Source organism: Pteropus alecto, unplaced genomic scaffold (genome assembly GCF_000325575.1).
Source record: "Pteropus alecto unplaced genomic scaffold, ASM32557v1 scaffold67, whole genome shotgun sequence".
In the NCBI taxonomy this organism is placed as follows: Eukaryota; Metazoa; Chordata; class Mammalia; order Chiroptera; family Pteropodidae; genus Pteropus; species Pteropus alecto.
This window is the reverse complement of record NW_006441061.1, coordinates 4,136,801-4,156,057: the sequence shown is the minus strand read 5'-3', so window position 1 is coordinate 4,156,057 and position 19,257 is coordinate 4,136,801. Positions and strand designations below refer to the sequence as shown.

General features: G+C 52.2%; 2 protein-coding genes across 2 annotated transcripts in view; one reads left to right on the top strand and one right to left on the bottom strand.

The window, feature by feature from the left end:
* Positions 1-10: 10 nt before the first annotated feature.
* SWI5 (SWI5 homologous recombination repair protein) lies at positions 11-4,594 on the bottom strand (the record flags this gene model as incomplete). The annotated part of the gene is made up of 5 exons (XM_015594118.2): positions 11-339; positions 1,898-1,992; positions 2,686-2,807; positions 4,175-4,223; positions 4,497-4,594. Coding segments are annotated over 5 exons (429 nt in total), but the record flags the coding sequence as incomplete, so codon positions are not given.
* A 261-nt stretch (positions 4,595-4,855) lies between these two features.
* Positions 4,856-19,257, top strand: part of GOLGA2 (golgin A2) — an 18,627-nt gene continuing 4,225 nt past the window's right edge. Inside the window, 20 exon segments of the mRNA XM_006918018.3 lie at positions 4,856-5,000; positions 6,865-6,984; positions 7,972-8,052; positions 10,919-11,035; positions 11,316-11,359; positions 11,480-11,540; positions 11,955-12,014; positions 12,189-12,269; positions 13,056-13,094; positions 13,436-13,498; positions 13,587-13,680; positions 13,774-13,880; positions 14,911-14,969; positions 15,255-15,396; positions 16,682-16,733; positions 16,736-16,767; positions 16,875-16,982; positions 17,187-17,274; positions 17,670-18,007; positions 18,282-18,395. Coding sequence (XP_006918080.1) covers positions 4,932-5,000; positions 6,865-6,984; positions 7,972-8,052; positions 10,919-11,035; positions 11,316-11,359; positions 11,480-11,540; positions 11,955-12,014; positions 12,189-12,269; positions 13,056-13,094; positions 13,436-13,498; positions 13,587-13,680; positions 13,774-13,880; positions 14,911-14,969; positions 15,255-15,396; positions 16,682-16,733; positions 16,736-16,767; positions 16,875-16,982; positions 17,187-17,274; positions 17,670-18,007; positions 18,282-18,395 — 1,869 coding nt within the window. The 5' untranslated portion in view covers positions 4,856-4,931.

Here is a 19,257-nt window from a genome sequence, read left to right as displayed (position 1 = left end):
CGCGTACAGATTCACACCAAGATTGTTCACATGTTTATTTACAAATGGGATACACGCACATACACACGTATCATTGGGACATCTCGGGAACCTTGGAGCTGGGCTCCCCTTCTTTGCTGGGTTCCCTCCCGACTCAGGTTGGGTTCTCCAGAAAAAGGCTTCTGACGCTTTCTTGCTGGTAAGCCTGTAGGCGTGCTGGTTGGGCTCTCAGTGCTTCTCGTGTCCATATCTGCCTGTCTTGGAGGGCCGTGGACAAGGGGCTGTGAGCCTCTGCTCAGTCATTCATGTCTAGGCCAAATTCCGGATACAATTCTTTGGTGGTGATGCCTCGGATCACAGCTGAAAATAAGGATGAAAGTCCAGCGGGAGCAGTGGGAGAATGGCCGAAGCCTTGGCCCACTCCTGCGCTTCTTCCTGCTTCCCTGGTCGCCAAGGTAACCCTCCTGCCACTCCTTCCGGGTCTCTCCACCGTGGGCCCTGTCAGGCCACCCCAACCTAGACTTGCGAACCCTTGCCCCACTTTACAGAGTTGTCAAACAAAGCTCCCTAGAATCCTTTCTCCACACAGAGCAGCTAGAGTCACCTGCTCAAAATGGAAATGTACATGTACCTTGTACCCACGGCCTGCTAACAACCAGAATCCTTAGCCTGGCTCATGTGCCAGGCCCTGGCTGCTTGGTGACACTGTTCCTCCTGTTCCCTCAAAGACTCTTCTTTCCTCCTATGAGAAGGGCTCTGCTCAGAGGCCTCCCCTGACCACCTTATCTCACGCCCACCTGCCACCCTGTCCCTAGCTCGACACTCTCCATGTCTGTCCTTTGTTTCCTTCACAGCACTTGCCACGTTTTATAATTTGTTTGTGTTCCTTTACTTAGTGACCACTCTCCTCCCTAACCCCAACAATGAAACGAGTCACTTGAAGAAAGAGACCCTCAAATGTCTGGTTCTCCAATGTATACCATGCCTCGTAGAGCAGCACAGGGCAGGTGCTCAGTAAATATTCACTCAGCAAATGATAGGCCACCTGCGCCAGCTCCTACGTCACAGAAGGACAAGTCTCAAGCTGGTGTCTGTCTAACAAGACCTTATGCCCTAACCACTGGGCTACAGTCCCCTCACATTCCTTTCTTCCTGGGCCCTGATCGTCCTCCTCTCTTCATCCATCTTTATTTCCTTCCGTTTTCTCCTTCCCCTCCTTTGGGACCCATTCCTCACCGAAAGGCAGAGAAGCCCTCCCTGTTGTAAAATCCTGGATGCCGACAGGCAGCTCTGCAACCGGTGATAAAACTCAGGCAGTAGCTGGACAGACAGTCTCGGCTCTGAACACTATCCCCAATGTCACTGGCTGCTGAACAGCAGAATGCCCACCAATCTGAGCGAGCTGCTGCAACTGAGCCTACCTACACAATTCCTTACCTCCGAGGTGGGCTGTCTGAGCCACCCACGCACACAGGTGTCTGCCTTGGCTAAGCGCTCTGGATAGTAAGACTGTGTTCAAGGAGGAACAAAATACCACTTCGAGCCACACAAAGTCGCCTTTGCATTTTATGCTTTGGTAGCAAGTCAGCCACAAGATAGCAAGGATAGTGTCTCAATCAGTCTGAGTAGTCCCCAGAAGACTGGGAACCCTAGTCTTCAGTCCACCAGGGGGGGTGAGCCCATGTTCACACCTGCCTGCAGCTCCAAAGCAGACTCTACACTAGAGGAAAAAAACCCCAGGGACTCAGGTAAGAGCTGTACAGCTGCTTCGCCAGGTGGGCAGGGAGGGCAGGGGCATTCGGGGAGCTGGGCTGCTGAGTAGGGTGAGAGGGTTGGCAAGTTAGAAGGCCCAGGAGCAAAATCCAGGGACGGGAGACTCCTTCCAAGCCCTAGTGCCCTCTGGAGTCTTGCTACTCACCTAATTTGCCCAGTAGCATCTGGCCTGCATCCTTGATGTCGTTATACTCATGGAGCTGGGAGATGTGGTCCTCTAGTTCATCTACACTGTAGCCTCTGGGGTGAGGGATGGAGAGAGAGAATCATTAAGGAAGCTGATGAGGTTCCAAGGTTCAGAGAGTCACGAGGCATCTATTTACCAAATGTTCACTAAGGGCCTACCAGGTGCTCAGTGCTACAGACACATAGAGATGGCGAGATAGACCCTGCCCACTGAAGCTTACAGGAGGGCAGGGGATCAGCCCCTGGCAAATGCTCCTGTACCCTCCAGGAGGAGTCCTAGCCACACTGATACTGTGAACCTGGCTACAGCTGAGGGATTCACAGATGGGCCCATGAATGGCTAGTCAGATTCCCTCAAGTGTGAAATGTACATTCAGAAGCTGCTCAGTCTGTGCCATGTGGCTGGAGCAAGGAGCGTGGGAAAACCCAGGAGCTGTGAAAGAACCAGCTTTCTCCAGGCAGTGAAAACTCCACTTGCAGAGAGAGAATGGAGCCCAGTGCAGACAGAGCAGAGGCAGAGAATGCGGGCCTGGGAGAGAGACCAGGAGAGGGATAACCTGCATTCCTGAGTTCCTAGTTCCTGGTCTTCCTGCGCCTGACCACACCCTGCCCGAGAGAGGCTGCTGAGACATCCTGAATTCAACGTCGCAGTCCTGTTTTTATACCGAGCTAGTATGACTGGGCTGCAGTTACTGGGTACTAGTTCAAAGTTATCTTAAGTATGCTCGGGAACCCAGTGAGACTTACTCAGCTATTAACTGAGCGATCTCCTTGTCCAGCATGTCCCTCTTCTCCTTCAGTTTCTGAATGTCAAGGTGCAGAGAATCTTCGCTGGCCCTATCAGCCTGGCCAGACTTGGGCGATGGCCGCTGAGTGGCACAAAAAGTCATTAGCCAGGTTGACCAGTTATCCACAATCCAGAACTTACAAGTTGTCCCCCAATAGCCACTGCCCTCTTCTGCTTGGTAATAGACACCCCCCAGCCGCAAGTAGGATTGCATTTCCCAGCTTCCCTTGGAATTAGATGTGGCCCTATAACTAAGTTCTGACAAGTGGAACGTAACCAGAAACGGTGTACGCGACGTCTGGGAACTGTCCTAGGGAGAAGACAGGCTTTTCTTTGGCCTTCATCCTTCCTGCTAGCTGGAATGTAGAAGTCACGCTGGAGCTGAGCAGTGTCTTGGATGATGAAGTAGAAGCCACACTGAAGGCATGGTGGAACAGGAGAGAGGCCTGGCTCTCTGATGACTGTTTAAGCCACCATTATCTGGGGTTTTCTTTCACTCCCAGCCAAACCCGATCCTACCTAAAGGGCCCCGGGAGTCCATGTCAGGTCTCCTTGGATTCTTCTCTTCAGTCTGTGATGTCGCTGGGTTTATAACAAAATCTTTTCCTGGGGCCACAGTTCATCTTTACTCTTTCTATCTCTAAAAGCTGTGAAGGCCGGTGCCTGGTACCCTGCTAATCTTCAGGAAACGTGTGTTGGATCAACTGTCTACATGTGATACAAGAGACCGAGGAAGACGTGGTTCCTATTCTTCCAGCCAGTCAACAACGGTAGTGAGTAAGCACTATTTTGCAGGCACTGGCAAAAGCTCCAGGGGTTTAGCAATGGAGAAGACAGCAAGCCTGGCCCGCTGCCTTCATGGAACGATAGCCTCGTACCAAACATAAAACACTCAACGATTATGCTCTTCCTCCAGAGATTTCCATTTCAAGCTCTACTCACAGGTCACACGTCATGAGAAAGGCCTTCTCTGGCCACTTCGTCTAAATGGTCACTCCTCAACCACTCACTATCTCTTTGTGCTGATGTTTTATGACATGTCATACCTCTCATTGATAATATGATTTTCATTGTTGGCCTTACACCACTGGAGCATAAACTCCAAGAGGGCAAGGACTTTGTTATATTCACTGCTGACTGCACTATGTCTACAATAGCACGCGGCATGAAGTAGGCACTCAATAAAATTTGTCAAACGAGTGAGTGAATGACAAATAACTAATCAACTAGACTGGGTGCCACTGACAAGGACAGGACACTGCTTCTTCTTCGAAGCTTGGTGGGCATGAGGAAAAGACGGGGAAAGGCTGAGAAATAACTTGGGAGTTCCTCAGCAGAAGGTCGGCTGGGGGTGGGTCAGCTGCCGTGGGGATAGAGAGAAGGGCTGGGAGCAGCAGTGACGTACACAGTGGTGGGCGAGAGTGGGGTGGGGGACACAGGCATACTCACCGGGGATCGGAAAGCCCCGCGGCAACTTTTGGAAAGTCCTGGTTGGGTCCTGGAGAGGAATCCAAAGGAAAAATGGCAGATTGTACCTAGAGTCCGCTCCAGGAAGAAGTACTGTGGGGGGCGCGGGAGGAGTTGGGAAATAGGAGTGACCGGGACTGGATCTAGTCGGGAAGGGGGGATTCTGACAGGATGGAGTGTGTGGACTGGATCGGGTCCCTAGAGGTGATCTCTGGGACAAGAAAGTGTGGTGCAGATCTATGGGGAGTCAGGAAAGGGATTGAGAAGGGATGCACTTTCCCCCTGCTGTCCGCTCCCAGCCCACCTCCTGAGCCCCGGGGTCCGGGGCCCCCGTTTCGGGGGGGTTTGCAGTGCAGGACGGTCCAGGGCGTGGCCGGGAGAGAGGCCTCTCAGGTCCGCCAGTTAACCAGAATGCTGTGAGGAGCCCAGGAACCGTCACAAAGCGAGCTGTGCGTGCAACCTGAGAGAGGCTGGGCCCCGCCCCTTCCCGAGGTGGGCGGAGACAGCGGCTGCGCGCGCAGCTTTCATTGTGACTCTATCCGTCCGTCAAGGCCCGCGGAAGCATAGCCACGCCCCCTTTCGCTGACGTCTTTCTCACAGACCAATGGGATTAGAGGATATAGGCCACGCCCATACCGCTGTTGCTTAGTACCCTGGTTCCTCCTTTTCTGGCTCACTCTCAAAACTGCGCGGCGGCTGCCGGAAGCAATTCCGCAGTGGTCGCTGGGATTGAAGAGATATGGCCCCTCCCCTTCCCGGGATGTCGGAAGAAACCCGACAGAGCAAATTGGCCGCGGCCAGGAAAAAGGTAAAACGTGTCGGGGTCGCGGCTCCCTGACCAAGCCCAAGGCCCCTCCGACTGCTGGTCTGTGGTCAGAGTCTGTGCTGCCTCTGAGGCACACGGGGCAAACCCCTCGGCGCCCCTTGGCGCCACCCCCCAACGTCTTCTCACCAGTCCCGCCCCCCCACCCCTGGCAGCCCAGCCCCCGCCCTCGCCTGTTGCCCCCGGGTGACTTTGGGCCGGTGACCCTGGGGGCTGCCGGCTCCAGGCTCGGTCTTCGCCTCCTGCCTCCCAGAACCGGACCTCCTGGGGTTCCTGGGCTCCCGGTCGCTAAGGACCTCGGTCCGGGCCCTGCGCTCCCTTCCCCCTCCGCGGAGCGGCGACTCGGTAGAGAGGAGTGGAATGTGGTTACGTCACAGTCCCCCTCCGAACTGTCATTACCTCCGCGAGCCCGGTGTTTGATCTTACGACCCAGACGCCTAGTGTTTTCGCCGCCTTTCCGGTTTCTCTGGTCGTGGCACACATTTCCAGCTTGAAGGGGACTCGGGGCTATAGGACCTAGGTCGGAGAGGTTTCAGGCTCTCTTACTCTAGACTGTATCCTACCCATAGACATGAAAAGTCTACATTTTACTAGTGATCTCGAAAAGTTGGCCACGTCTCTGGGTGACAAGGGGGAGAATGTGTTTGGTTTTCTCTTCGGTTTCTGCTCTCCAGAGAGACTTTCTAACTTTTCATCTGAATTCTCTACCTCACGTTCTAATTCCCTATGATTCTGGGACCGGATTGGCTCCCAGTTAGTGCTCTTTGCCGTGAGATATGCTTATCCTCTGTGGAGCAGATCCCGGGAAACTGCACTGCACAGCTGAGAATCTTCCCCAGATGGGCATCTCAATATGGGGTGTTCTGGGGTGTGCCACAGAAAACATATGGGACCGAAGCATCAGTTTTGCTGGATTCTCTTGAGAAAGAAAAAAGCCTTTAATATTAAGGTTCTTAGAAATGACATTTACATAGATTTGTAAGATCATAATAGACTTCTCTCTGAAATGGTGCTTGGGTTGTCTTTTCCCTGTTACCATTCCAGATTCACTAGGGGTGTCCCTTCACTGGCTTCTGCCATTAGGCTACTCTGATGGAAAAGTTTGAGTAGTGGTGTGTTACCTTTAACAGACGTCTGAGAAAGGATCCTGATGTCTGATTACTTTAAGTATTGACTTTTCCACCTCCACCTTAGTTTTGCCCTCTGGCAGCTGCGGATTCATAGCATAACCCCCAGAACTCAGAGTCAAAAGACTGAATTTAAATTCCATTATTAAGAGGTCGTGAAATACTGCCATTTGTGACAACATAGATGGACCTTGAGATAATCATGCTAAGCAAAATAAGCCAGACGGAAAAGGTTCAAAACCACATGATATCACTTATATGTGGGGTATAAATCTAAAAGCAACAAACAAACAGGACAAACAGAGACTCATGGACATGGACAATAGACTAGTGGTTACCAGAGGGCGGGGGGAGTAGGGGTTGATGGAGTAAAAAGGATCAAATATGTGGTGACAAAGAAATCTAACTATGGGTGGTGAACACACAATGCAATATATATATATGCCTTACTGCTAAATTATACACCTGAAACTTACTGGATTTTGTTAACCAATGTCACCATAAAAAAAAAACAAAAAAACAATTAAATTCCATGATTGCCTTTTTTTAAAGCTATATTATCAGTCCATTTCTTCAGTCCTTAAGTGAGAATTATAACACTTTGTAGGGTTGTCGTGGCATTAAATCAGACGGCGAATATGAGAGTTTTGTAAATTGTAAAGTAGGATGTGTATACAGGTGTTTATAGGTCTCATGAGTCTCACTGCTTTTTCTTTCTGCAGTTAAGGGAATATCAGCTGAAGCAAGGCTGTCTTCCTACAGGACCTAAGAAGAAAAAGAAGATTAAAAATGGCAATAACCCTGAGACACCCACTTCTCATGAGTGTCACTCAGCCGAAGATGTGAGTCTTGGCTAGCCAGGCTTCCAGGAATAGGGGCATTCAGCGGGCAGTAGAGGGTAGTGGTTAAGATTGTGGAAGAAGTGTCAGGTACTGGGTAAGAATTCTGGGTCTGAATCCTACCTCTTTCTCTGCAAGGGACGTAGTGAAGGGCAAACTGTTTCAACTCTTTGGGTCTCTTTTTCCACATCAGTAAAATCCAGGTAGTGTGTCTTACTTACATTTATGATGTTGTTGTTTTTGTATTAATCCCTTAATATAGGGCCCGGTGCGGAGAAAACATTCAGTAAAAGGTAGTTGCTTTTGGACTTTCTGCTCTGGCGGTTTTTCTTATCCCCAGTCTCAGGGGGAAGCCAAGCTGCCAGGCTGTGAGAACAGCCACCTGCTATCAGGCTCTCCCTTTAGGAAGCACCAAGAGAGCCCCAGGGTGTGGTGAGGAGAGGCCCAGGTGCTGGATTAGGAGTGTCGAGTCCATCTCTGCCACCAGCTCGCTGGGCGATCTTAGGAAAATCACTTCCTCCCCTGGGCCTTGGTTTCCATATCTGTATGATGATATTCGTTGTATCAGATCAGTGTCTTTCAAACTTATTTTTTAGCTGTAATCCCCTTTGTTGAAGCAAACGTTTCCTCGAAATTCTGGTTTTTAAAATGGAGATGGGGGTCTGGAGCCCTGTCAGATTCACTTCTATCTCCCTGGGCCCGAGGAGAGGGTCTGATGAGCGGATTCAGAGCTGCACTGGCCAGATGACTTCACTCTATGTGAGTGCATCATTCAGGGGACTTTTCCATCTGTCTGTCTCTGTTGATTTCGGCCTCCGGCAAGTGGCCATTTGGAGAGATGGCACAGGCCATGGTATTGATCCCCTTCTCTTCGCCAGCATTCCGTTTCTTTGAAACCATCTGTTCTTCCTTCCTTGACTCTCTCACCTCTCTCTAAGCCACTTTTCTCTTTCTCCCCCTGCCCTTGTTTTTCCTTTTCGCCTCCTGTAGATTCAGGACATTCTGAAGGTGCTGGTGTCCGACCTTAACCGCTCCAATGGGGTAGTGCTCCCCCCATTGGACAAGTGGAAGGTGAGGCAGTGCCAAGACCCCTCTCTGGCTTGCTCTCTCCCAGCTGTGCATGTCCCCAAGGCTTCTCTGATTTGGGGGATACTTCGCCTCTGGCTTATTTTATGTTGCTGCCATTAACCCTCAGCCCGTTAATGTTTGCTTTTTCACCTGCTTGGTTGATTGGGTTTTGTTTCCCCTCCCCCACATCTTTTATCATCTTGGAGAAGGCAAGATGTACCTTGAAGGCTAAAGGTAATTTGGGAATAGCTTCTAGAGCAGGTGTGTGGGATATGGGCTTTTTGAGCCTCAAGTTTGAGTGTCCCAGTGGTGCTTTCAGACTAGGAGAGATTAAATAAAACCAGACTTTCAAGTCTTGTCCTGTGGGCATCTGTCCTCAAAAGACCGAGAGACCACAGAGCAGTTTGTGATTTTTCAAATTGACTAATTCATTTTGGTTTGAGTCAGCAACCTAGGGTTACAAAAAAGGGAGTTTGCATTAGAGTTATAGAGATACTAAGGATGTGAAGTTAAACAAACAGATGAGTGACCAGGACATTTCGCCCCGATGCTCTTTTAAAAATCAACTGGACACTTAACCATATTCAGTGGGCCCTTGACAGCAGAGGCACTTGGCTAAGTGCTGGAGAAGATAGGGGAACCAGATAGAATGCCCACTGAGGGAGGCAGGCTCCCCTGAAAGAGGCAAGATAAAGTGTGGCAACATTCCAGATGCTCGGCTGAGGGCGAGGTTGGTTTTAAATGGATTCGAGGTGGAGGGGGTGGCATTTGAGGTTCGTTTGAAGATTAGCGGTGGGTAACGGCCTTCCATATGGAGAGAGAGGGAAATAGTCCTAGGCCGAGGGCGCGGTGCAGGTAGCGGCCAGGGTTATGAGCTCACAGAGCACATCCCAGAAAGTCGAGGAGCCAGGAGCTGACCTCTCCCGGACGTGATGTTGGCACTTCCTCCTTCATTAACTTTCTCGGAGGACATCTGCCAGGCCGGAGGAGTAGAGCTGAAATGGGGCCAGGTCCTGTTGGAGAAGGGTGTGGGGAAAGGGGCTGGGACAGGGCACTGCTGGCTGGTGTTAGAGTCTTTTCAGTCATCGGGACTGCTCACGCCCAGTCAGGCAGGCCTCTCCATGTTGTGTGACTCACCTTGTCGACTCAGAGGAGCACCGAGTGGCATGGGGAAGACAGCACAGGCCTAAAGGAGTCCTGAAGCTGAGTATTTACGCTCATGTTCTGCACCCATGTCCCTCTGTTGTCTTGGAAATGAAGACACAGATTCTCATAGTCCCTTCGTGCTGATTTTAAATCCTCTCTTTATCAGTTACTGTTTCCCACTTAAGTTTTCTGTTCCAATAATGCAGGCCTGTGAATGCAGTATCCTGGGCAGAAATGATAGCATTTCCAGAAGTGGGGAATAATGGAGAAATAAAAAGATTTTTAATGGAGTGGGACAGTTGAGGAGAGTGGACAATGTTTATTTTTTTGAACTCCAGACTTAGCTACAGGACCTAAAATTAGGAAATAACTTGGTTGCTCACAGAATAGTCATGCTATGTATATTTAAGTTCTCAGAAAAATACTTTATTTCCCCTTTGGAACTTTCTCGTGTCTAATGCTAGGGATCAATGGGAATCCCAAGATGCCAAGAGGGACCCAGAGCTGGCCAGGGCCCATGGTTGGGAGGGTGCCACCTCCCCCAAAGTATTCTGCCTGCCCAACTCTGAACCCCTGCTCTAGCCTATTAGAGTCAATTATATAGGTTGGCAAGGCAACACTGATTCCAATGTCAAAGGTCACAGTGTGGACAGTAAACCAGCAAATAGCTTGACCCAGCCTCAGCTCCCCCAGGCTCTTTAGCACTCGCTCTAAGATGGGCAGCAGATCGGGGTTTTCAGAGGCCAGGACTGAGGGGTCCAGCAGGCAGTCAGCCCTTTTCCCCCGCAGAGAGGTGCAGCCTCTTCCTCCTGGACCCAACTTCACTGCACAGGTCTTGGCTCCCTAGCACTTTTCCCTCATCAGGCCTCAGTTTGTCACCCATCTTCCCCATCTCTGCTCACCTGGCCTGTTGGACATTAGCTCTCTAGAGCGGGAGGCTTGGACTAAGTGTCAGGCCTGAGCCTGCAGGGAGGCTGGGTGGGGCTCTGGTAAAGCAGGTGGGTCCAGTTGGGGAAGAGAGAGTGGCTGGTCCTCGATCCCAGGATTGTTCTTCAGGAAGCCGAGCGTCAAAGGGCGGACAGTTACTCCTGGTTTCTCAGGTGGTTTCTTGCTTGGGTAGGTGTTTTGGGACTAGGAGGTTGGGGTGGGGTTACTTTTTACCTCCAAGAACAGGGAGAGTCTTCTAGTTGGCCAGCTTCTTTCCCAGAAAAGGCCTTAGTCAGGCAGACGCGGTCACTGGTTGGTGGGGGAGTGGAGGAAAGAAAGGGGAGCGTGAGGGGAAGGAGGCAGAGCTGCGCTGACCACATCAGCTTCTTCACTGCCACCCTGCACCCGCTGGGGCCCGTAGTGAGGCACAGACAGGCTTTCTGGAAGAACAGTGCCTTCTTCTCCCTGACTCGGCACACCTTCCTCCCACCTGCTGGGACTGCCGCAGCTCAGACCCTGATACTGTCTTTTGCTGAATGCCAGGGAGAACAAGGCCCCCATATGTTCACGAAGGAGGTCGTGCAGAACTGCTCTGAGCTCTGGCTGGCCCGAAGGCTGCAGAGCGGCCTGAGCCCTGGGTGAGCCATAGCCACACCTCAGAGTGGCTTCCAGCATGTGTGACTGTCACTCTGATTGCAGCAACACCTGTCCTACCCGCTCCACACCCTGCATCCATGGCAGTGAGATGTCTTCTTTCCCACATGGCTCCCTAACCCCCTGCTCTGTTCTGTGACAGGCGCCCAAAGACTGCGCCGCTCCTGCAGCACCACCTGCTGATGACACCATGTCACCTGGCGGTGTCATTTCCCCCTGTGCTGGTCCCTCCCATGTCACTAGCATGGCATCAACTCAGGTTTGTGCCTCTTCTCCCTTTGCCCTCTGCCCCACTGTATGTTCACCCCTCCTCCTCCCCAGAGGACTGGACCCGCTGCGGATTCTTCCCCTTGCTTCAGGTAGCTTGGTTCCTAGGGCCAGGCACCCTTTCTGAGGACTGGGGTGAGGGAGGCCAAGACCAGGCTTTTCCTTAAGGTTTGGGGAGACGGAAGGGTCTCGGAATGAGCTGGGCTCACCCCACTGCTGGGTGATACTTACTGGAAATTGAATTACCACCTCATGTGTCTCTTCCCAAACAGAACCATGACGCTGAAAATGGTCCTAGTCCCATGGATGGAAGCAAGTGAGTGTCTCCTATGGGGGGAGCAGTTCTGAGGCTGAGGGAGTCAGGGCAGGCCACCGCCCGTGACCCCTTCTTTCCCATCGAGCCTCCTACATCCCTGACTCCTGTGTTCATCCCCAGATTCTCATCTACCGAGAGCCTACGTCAGCTTTCTCAGCAGCTCAACGGTCTTGTGTCCGAGGTACCCCAGAAATGGGAACCAAGAGGGGGTCAGAGGGAGGAGGAACATAGAATAGAAACTGAGGCAGAGGTTCCTTTGCGGGTAGAAGACGTGAGAGCAGTCGAGTTGGCTGGGTAATGACTAGTCATTCCTTCTCCGAGTCTCCCCTTTGAAGCTGTGCAAACGAAGGATTTGGACCACGAGGTTGGCTACATCATTTTATCTCGCTGCACCTCGAAAGCACAGGATGAGAGGTGCTCGAGAGAGGTGAAGGGGAGATAAGAACCAGGAGAGGTTGGCACAGAGGGATTACTGTAGGAAGGGGTCAACTTAGGCAGAAAAGAAAATTTTGCCAGTCGATGGAGACAGGAAGTCTGCAGGCTTGTCGTGGAGGGAGACAGAGCATCTCCATGTGAGCTCTTTGATCTCTCCTAGTCTACATCCTACATCAACGGGGAGGGCCTAGCATCTTCTGCTAACATAAAGGCTCTGGAGGTGAGTGGCCCTGGACTGGCCCAGTGACCCTGTAGGCCAGCCTCTGCCCCAACAGCGGGGGCTGGGTGCCCCGCTGCCAGCTGAGACAGCCCAGACACCCCCCAACCCTAATGATTGCTCTTTCTACCTCTTCCCCCACCTTCCTCCAACTCCTCCTCTCTGCATGCGCCTCAGAGCCGGTATCAAGAGCTATCTCTAGCCCTGGACTCCAGCAATCTAACAAACAAACAACTCATTAGCAAGATAGAGGAATTGGTAAGAGTCCAGTGGGGTCCCCTGATTTCACACTGCCAGTCGGGGGCTCTGAAGAAAGGGGCCGGGGCCCCTGGTGCCAAGGGAGAATGGGGTGCCGGGGGGCTCAGGTCTCAGCTGGAGGGACCCCAGAGCACAGAGCATGTAGCATGGCTCTTTCTCTGGCTGCCCCTTTGCCTGCTCTCTGTTCTTCAGACACCCCTGCTTGAGCCCTCTTTACACCGGCCCTGGTGGCTCTGTTGCCTCTGGGGGAAGCGTAGCTTGACTGTTGTGGTCTGGCTCTGACTCCGCCCCAAACTTGCTCTGTCTTTGACCTTGAACAATTTACGTCTCCTCTCTGCGCTTCAGTTTCCTGAGAAGGTAGAATTAGAGGGTGTCCAAGGTCCCTTTTAGCTTAGAAAATCAAGGCCATGAAGGTTCTTTTCATTCCTGTATCTCTGCTTTTGAGAACAGAACCCTGCCTGTGGTATGTGCTTAGTAAATATTCGTTGAATGAATGCACCTTTCCCAATCACGAGCTGGCAGAAGGGGTAGTCTTTCTTTTCTCAGGCCTCATTTCTAGAGGTTTATGTCATTGTCCTCTCATGGGAATTTCAATTGAGACACTCATTTCCGTACCTGGGAGCAAAGCTACCCAAGACCCAAAGTCTCTGCTTGGGCGCTTTGAACTTTCCCCGCGAACGTTCCCTTTAAAACCCATTCCTGGCCCCTGCCCATTTCTCCTTCTCGATCTGGGGAGCATAGCAAAGGGGACAGCCTCAGTTACCTTTCTTTGACTCTTCCCCACAGAAACAACAGAACCAGGAAACTGTGGATCAACTGGAAAAAGTAACGTGGTTTCTTTGCTTGCGATATGGCTGAGGGGTTTGGGGGAGGACTCAGATGCACAGGCCTGTTCTCCTCTGGCCTGCCCCTGGCCTAGAAAAATAAAGGGCTCACTCTGCCCGTCTCCTGTCCATCCCTCACCTATCTCCCACCTCAATATGATGTCACTCGGGGGGGGGGGCGTCCTGGGGGCATTTTGGGAGCATGTCCCTTGCTGTTTTCTCTCTGCCCTCCCAGCATCACTCGGGGGGGGGGGGCGTCCTGGTGGCATTTTGGGAGCATGTCCCTTGCTGTTTTCTCTCTGCCTCCTCCCAGCAAGATATATTTCTTCTTTCTTCCCACAGGAGAAGGCAGAATGTGAGCAAAAGCGCTTGAAGGAGCAGGGGGCTCTGAGAGAGCAGCTGCAGGTGAGTGGACCGTAGGGTCTCCCCTCATGTCCCCTGGGAGACACTTCTTTCCCTCTTTCTCAGCACTTATTTGGCTTTTCTCCCAAAGGTTCATATCCAGACCATCGGGATTCTAGTATCTGAGAAGACGGAATTACAGACGGCCCTGTCCCATACCCACCAGGCAGTCAGGCACAAAGCAGGTGGGACTCTAGATGCCCTGTCCTCCTCCGCCCTGGCATGCAGGCCGGCCTCCGGTGGCATTCTTTCTTCGGGCTCCATTTCTGTCATTTCAGGAGAGGTGGAGGATCTTATCTGTCGCCTGAAGTCTTCCCGGCAGCGCATCGCTGAGCTGGAGCGGACGCTGTCTGCTATCTCCACGCAGCAGAAACAGGCGGACAGGGTGAGCCCAGCACCCAACCCGGCCCTGCCACTTGGGGAGTGGGCAGTGAGCCTCAAAGTCCCTTCTGTAGAATGGAGTGTCTTGCTTCCCAGAGGGCAGCTCATGCCATTTCTTACTGCTTTAAGGTCATGCGGTTGTGAGAAGCAGCCGGGGATGAGTTGGTTGCTGTGGGATTTGGAGCTTGTGAGAAGCAGCCGGGGATGAGTTGGTTGCTGTGGGATTTGGGGTGCGCTGTCTCCAGCGAGGCCGGGGTGCAGGGCTCAGAGCCCAGTGCCAGCCCTGCCCTGACTGGCTGTGTGTGGGCCGGGGCCAGGGCGCTAGGTATTTGGGCCGCCCTGGTGCAGAATAGCGTTTTCAGTATGTTATTCTCCATGCAGAAAGGGGAGGAGTGTGTGTGTGTGAGAGTTCACAACAACCCAGGGGAGAGGAACAGGCTGGCTGGGGGACGTGTCACTTCTGTGCCTTCTGAATTTGGGACAATGCGAATGTATCATCCATTCAGAAAATGAACAAAAAGTTGTAATACAAATTTAATTCCCCCTCTCATGCCCCCACCCTAGAAAGAAAATATAGAAAGAATCAGACAGATCCGAATGTCTAATTATAGCTCTAAGTGATTTTAGGCAAGCGAATTAACCTCCGATGCTTTGTGTCATTCACCTGTAAAATAGTGATAATGACAGTGATTGCCTCCTATTGCGATTGTGAGGATTAAAAGGGTTGGCACAGTGCCTGGTAAAGTGCTCAATAAAGGTTCAAGAGTGATGATGATAACAGTAATAACGATAGCAGTATCATCAGCTATCTCTGGGCTTCTGTCAGCCAGCTGTGAATTCGATCTCGGCCTGCCTCTTCCACCCTTACCGAGTTCTTATTAAAAGCAGATGAGAACATGGGCTTGGAAATGCTTTGAAAAAATATACAGTGACTCTGGGTGACTAAGCGTGGCCGTGGCATTGCTGCCGTTGCTGTTAGTGTGAGCTGCGTCGTCCGCCTGCCCAGCCCTGACTTGGCCTTTTTGTTTTTTCAGTACACCAAGGAATTAACCAAAGATCGAGATACCCTCAGGCTGGAGTTATACAGGAGCAAGTAGGATGGGGGTTGGGGAGGCCAGGGGGTCCTCGGGCTGGGGGATGTGCTGGGAAGTGGGAGGGATACCAGCTGTGGACATGCACTCGTCTCAGCTGTGCCACCGACTCATGCTTGGCCTCACGTGATTCTTGTCCTCTCTCTGGCCTGTCATTTGTGACTCTTGATCCTGGGATCCCTTCCAGTGACACTATTCTGTAGTTCTTTGCGAGGGCGATGGGTTGATCAGCACAGTGATCCTTTCTGGTCTTTGTTCATGCCTTTTCCCACTGTCTCTGGCCATAGCAAAGCCAATGAGGACCTGAAGCAGCAGAACTCAGAACTGGAGGAGAAGCTTCGGGTCTTGGTGACTGAGAATTCGGCTATGCAACTCAGGTTTGAGGAGTCGCAAAAAAAGCTGGAGATGTCAGAGCTGCTGGTGCAGCAGGTGAGGGGCTGGAGCCCCAGGGACTACAGGGCAGCTGGGGTCGGGTCTCGGGATCATCGTCGGTGGCCCCCAGCCAGGAGCTAGGAAATTCGGATCCTTGTTCTGGTCTTGCCATAGACTCCTCTAGATTTTGATAAAAATACAACTTGAGACCCTCCCCAAACTGTGGAATCAGACCTCAGGGATAAGGCTTTTTAATTTTGTCATTTAAAGCATCCTAGTTGAAAACTATTGTTTTATAGATGACATTTATCAGGCTAGCCCATGAGTCTGTTGACTTCCTCTTGAGGGCCAAGCCACCAGGTAGTCAGCGCGCCTGGAGAGCCCCTCTCCAGTTTTTCTTCACAGTGAGCGATACTTTGCCTTCATGTAACTTCCACCCACTGGTCTTTCTTCCCTCCAGAACAGCACAGGAAAAATCTCATCTCTTTCCTAAGGCAGATCTGTCTTAGGAAAAGTGTGTGAGCTCCCTGTCCTTCCTAAGATCTTTTCTGAGCTAATCAGCCCAGCTCCTTCAACTCTTGCTCCCTCCTGATCGCTCTCTTCTGGATATGATTGTCAGGGCTCCTTTATGGTCAGGACCCTAGAGTGAAACATGAGTCTCCAATTTGGCCTGGGCAGCAAATGGATTTTAATACCTCTTTGCCTCGCCTCCCATCCATCTGTCCACTAGGGGGCAATCTTTGTGCCTGTTCCTGTGATAGGCAGTCTAATAAACGGTCTACTAGAGATACAAGAAGTTAGGGCTTAAGGGTGCTCCGAAATTCAGGTGGCTGCTCATACTTTTGACCCAACCACTCCATTTTGAGGACCAGCACGTGTCACCTTACTCATTATAGCCATCTAAAAGGCCATTGGTAAAGGTATACAGAAAGCATGCTGCATTGATATATAGGACTATGAAACCATTTCAAAAATTAAATGTATCTTATTCGTAGCAAAGTGAAAATAAGTTCTAGAACCATATATGATAGGCCCCCAAGACAACACAACTTGTAATGTGCATTAATTAAATTTGTTTGCATATGCATAGAAAAGGTCTGGAAGGGTACACGGGAGATTGGTGGGATTGGGGGGCTAGAGGAAAGGTTGGGAGGACTTTGAACACTTACTGTCTGAATAGTTTACAATGAGTATTTAGTACATATAAACCCTGTGGACATGGTACTAATAACACGAGGATGGAAATCTTTATCGCCCCTGCATTGTACGTTGACCCAAGCTCAGACTCTTTTGGGAGGCGTTGCATGGGTTGCCAGATCTAACCTCATTTTTCACCATCCAGCTTTCCAGTCAGTCTGAAACCTCTGATAGCAAGCAGCAGTTAGAGCAGGCCCTTTTTTTTCAAAGCTGGAGGCACATGTGGAGCAGGTGAGGCTTTGCAGAGGGAGGGGCGTGGAAGGAGGTTGACCCCAGGTGACCAGGAGCCGGTGAGGCCCAGTGACAGCCCCTGCTAACTTCCATGTCCATTCTGGCAGTTGAAGGATTTGCTGAAGCAACTGCAGATGGAGAGAGACCAGTACGCGGAGAATCTGAAAGAAGAGAATGCCATTTGGCAACAGAGGATGGAGCAGATGTCAGAGAAGGTGAGATGTGACCTTCGGCCCCCCCCACCTTAGATAGGTCATTTGATCTTTCTGGGCATCTAGAAAATGGGAATCGTATCGTTTGCTGTATGCAGCCAGAGGTGGGTGTGCGTGTTTTGTAGGTGGGGGTAGAGAGGGAGATGGTCGCTTGGCTATTCAGTTGTCCCCTCCTTCCATATATTCTTTCCCCTGTGCTTTTGGCAGATGTGCAAGTTGAGGGAGGAGAAGGAGCAGAGCGTGAGTCAGGTGCAGGAGCTGGAGACCAGGTTGACTGAACTGAGGAACCAGATAGGTAAGCTGAGGTCAGGGCGATCTGGGAACAGGACTTGTGTCAGGAGAGCTGGTGAGGGTGGCTAAAAAGCCCCCAAGGGGGTGGGTGGATGGAAGGTCATCGTGGCAGCGGAAAGAAGTCTGTTCCAGGAGTTGGCAAGTCTTGCGATCTTTCTGAGCCTTGGTGTCTCCATCTGCAAAAGGATGGCATGCTCACTGCCAACCGAGTTGTCTTGAGCATAAAAATTTAAACAACTCTATTTGAAAGTGTCTCGAAAGATTGAACATCATATGAGTGTGAGGAGCTATCAGCCAGGAAGCCAAGCTTTTGGGTGAGGGGGCCAAGTTAGGAGCCAGGGACCAAGAAGAGGGTGTTTTGAGACTGCAGAGGTTCTTACCGTATGCTTCCTTCCTCAGCCGTTCCCCCACCCCAGCAGCCCCCAGCAGGGCCTTCGGAGATGGAACAGCGGCTGGAAGCCGAGGCCAGGCAGCTACAGAAGGAACTAGAGAGCCTGGCGGGGCAGCTGCAGGCCCAGGTGCAAGACAACGAGGGTCTGAGCCGTCTGAATCGGGAGCAGGAGCAGCGGCTGCTGGAGCTGGAGCAGGCTGCCGAGCGCTGGGGCGAGCAGGCGGAGGAGCGCAAGCGGGTGCTGGAGACCATGCAGAGCGACCGCACGACCATCAGCCGCGCTCTCTCCCAGAACCGGGAGCTCAAGGAGCAGCTGGCCGAGCTGCAGAACGGCTTTGTCAGGCTGGTACGCCATCCCGCCCGCCCCGCCCTCCCCATCGGTGCAGTGCGAGACACTTGAGCCCTCTGGGCCTCCGTTTTTCCACCTTTAACATGGGGTGCTATGGGCCTTATGTGAAACGGTGCCTATGAAAGCACCGTTTTCATAGGTGACCCCGAGAACCCTCCCCCGATGTGTGCAGGGGGAGCCCTGCTCCCTTCCCTGAGCCGGGGGAGGCGGACACCGTGTGCTGGGGTCTCCAGCCATGTTAGGTGGCCACTGATTGCTTCTCTCTGTCCAGACCAACGAGAACATGGAGATTACCAGCGCGTTTCAGTCGGAGCAGCATGTCAAGAAGGAGCTGGCCAAGAAGCTGGACCAGCTGCAGGAGAAGCTGGAGGAGCTGAAGGAGACGGTAACCCTGCCCCGAGGCTGGGGAGGGCTGGGAGCTGGGTGCCAGCTTCTGGGGATGGAGGCGCTCGGGCAGGGATGAGCCAGGCACTAGGGCCAGAATGAAGCAGTGCCAGCTAGAGAGACACCTGACCCCATGGTTCTTCAGAGCCTGTGACCACTGCCCTCTGACCTTCAGAGGCGGGTAGCCCTGCGCCATAGGCCATCATCCCCGAGGGAGGCACTGAGCCAAGCTAGAGGAGCAGTGTGCCCGGTGCACGACGGGCGGCCCCTGGCAGTCAGCCCTGGATTCTAACCTCAGCCCCACTGGTCATTGTTCACAACGCATCTCTAAGCCTCGGTTTCTTTAACTTAAAAGAGAAATTAGCATTTTCCTCATAGAGGTAGTGAAGATTAAATGAGAACCATACATGTAAAGTATCAGGCATTTAGTGTGCACTTGACAGTCAGATGTTGGTCGTTTTTCCACCAGTCTATGGCCTAAAGTTAGAAAGCACGTTGTCAAGAGGCGTGAGGCTGGGTGAAGGTGACATGAGACTATGGGCAAGGGAAGCAGTCACTGAGTCCCTGGAGTGAGGAAGCCAGGGGTCCGGGCAGGTGGCGGAGCCCTCAGTGCCTGCCTCAGGTACAGGGTACTATGCCTGCCCTCTCTCAGCCGTATAGAGGAACAGGAGCGGAGCGTCTCGACCGAAGCGCGCGCGCTGGGAGATGGGGGTGGGAGAGTCAGATCAAATACAAAATACCCAAGAGCTGGGCAGAGCTGGGCCAGAGCTGGGCAGAGCTGGGAGGTGTGCCCCAACCCCACCCCAGGAGAGCCCTACCTTTATTACTCAAGGTGAGGTGCCTGGGCGAGCAGCATTGACACC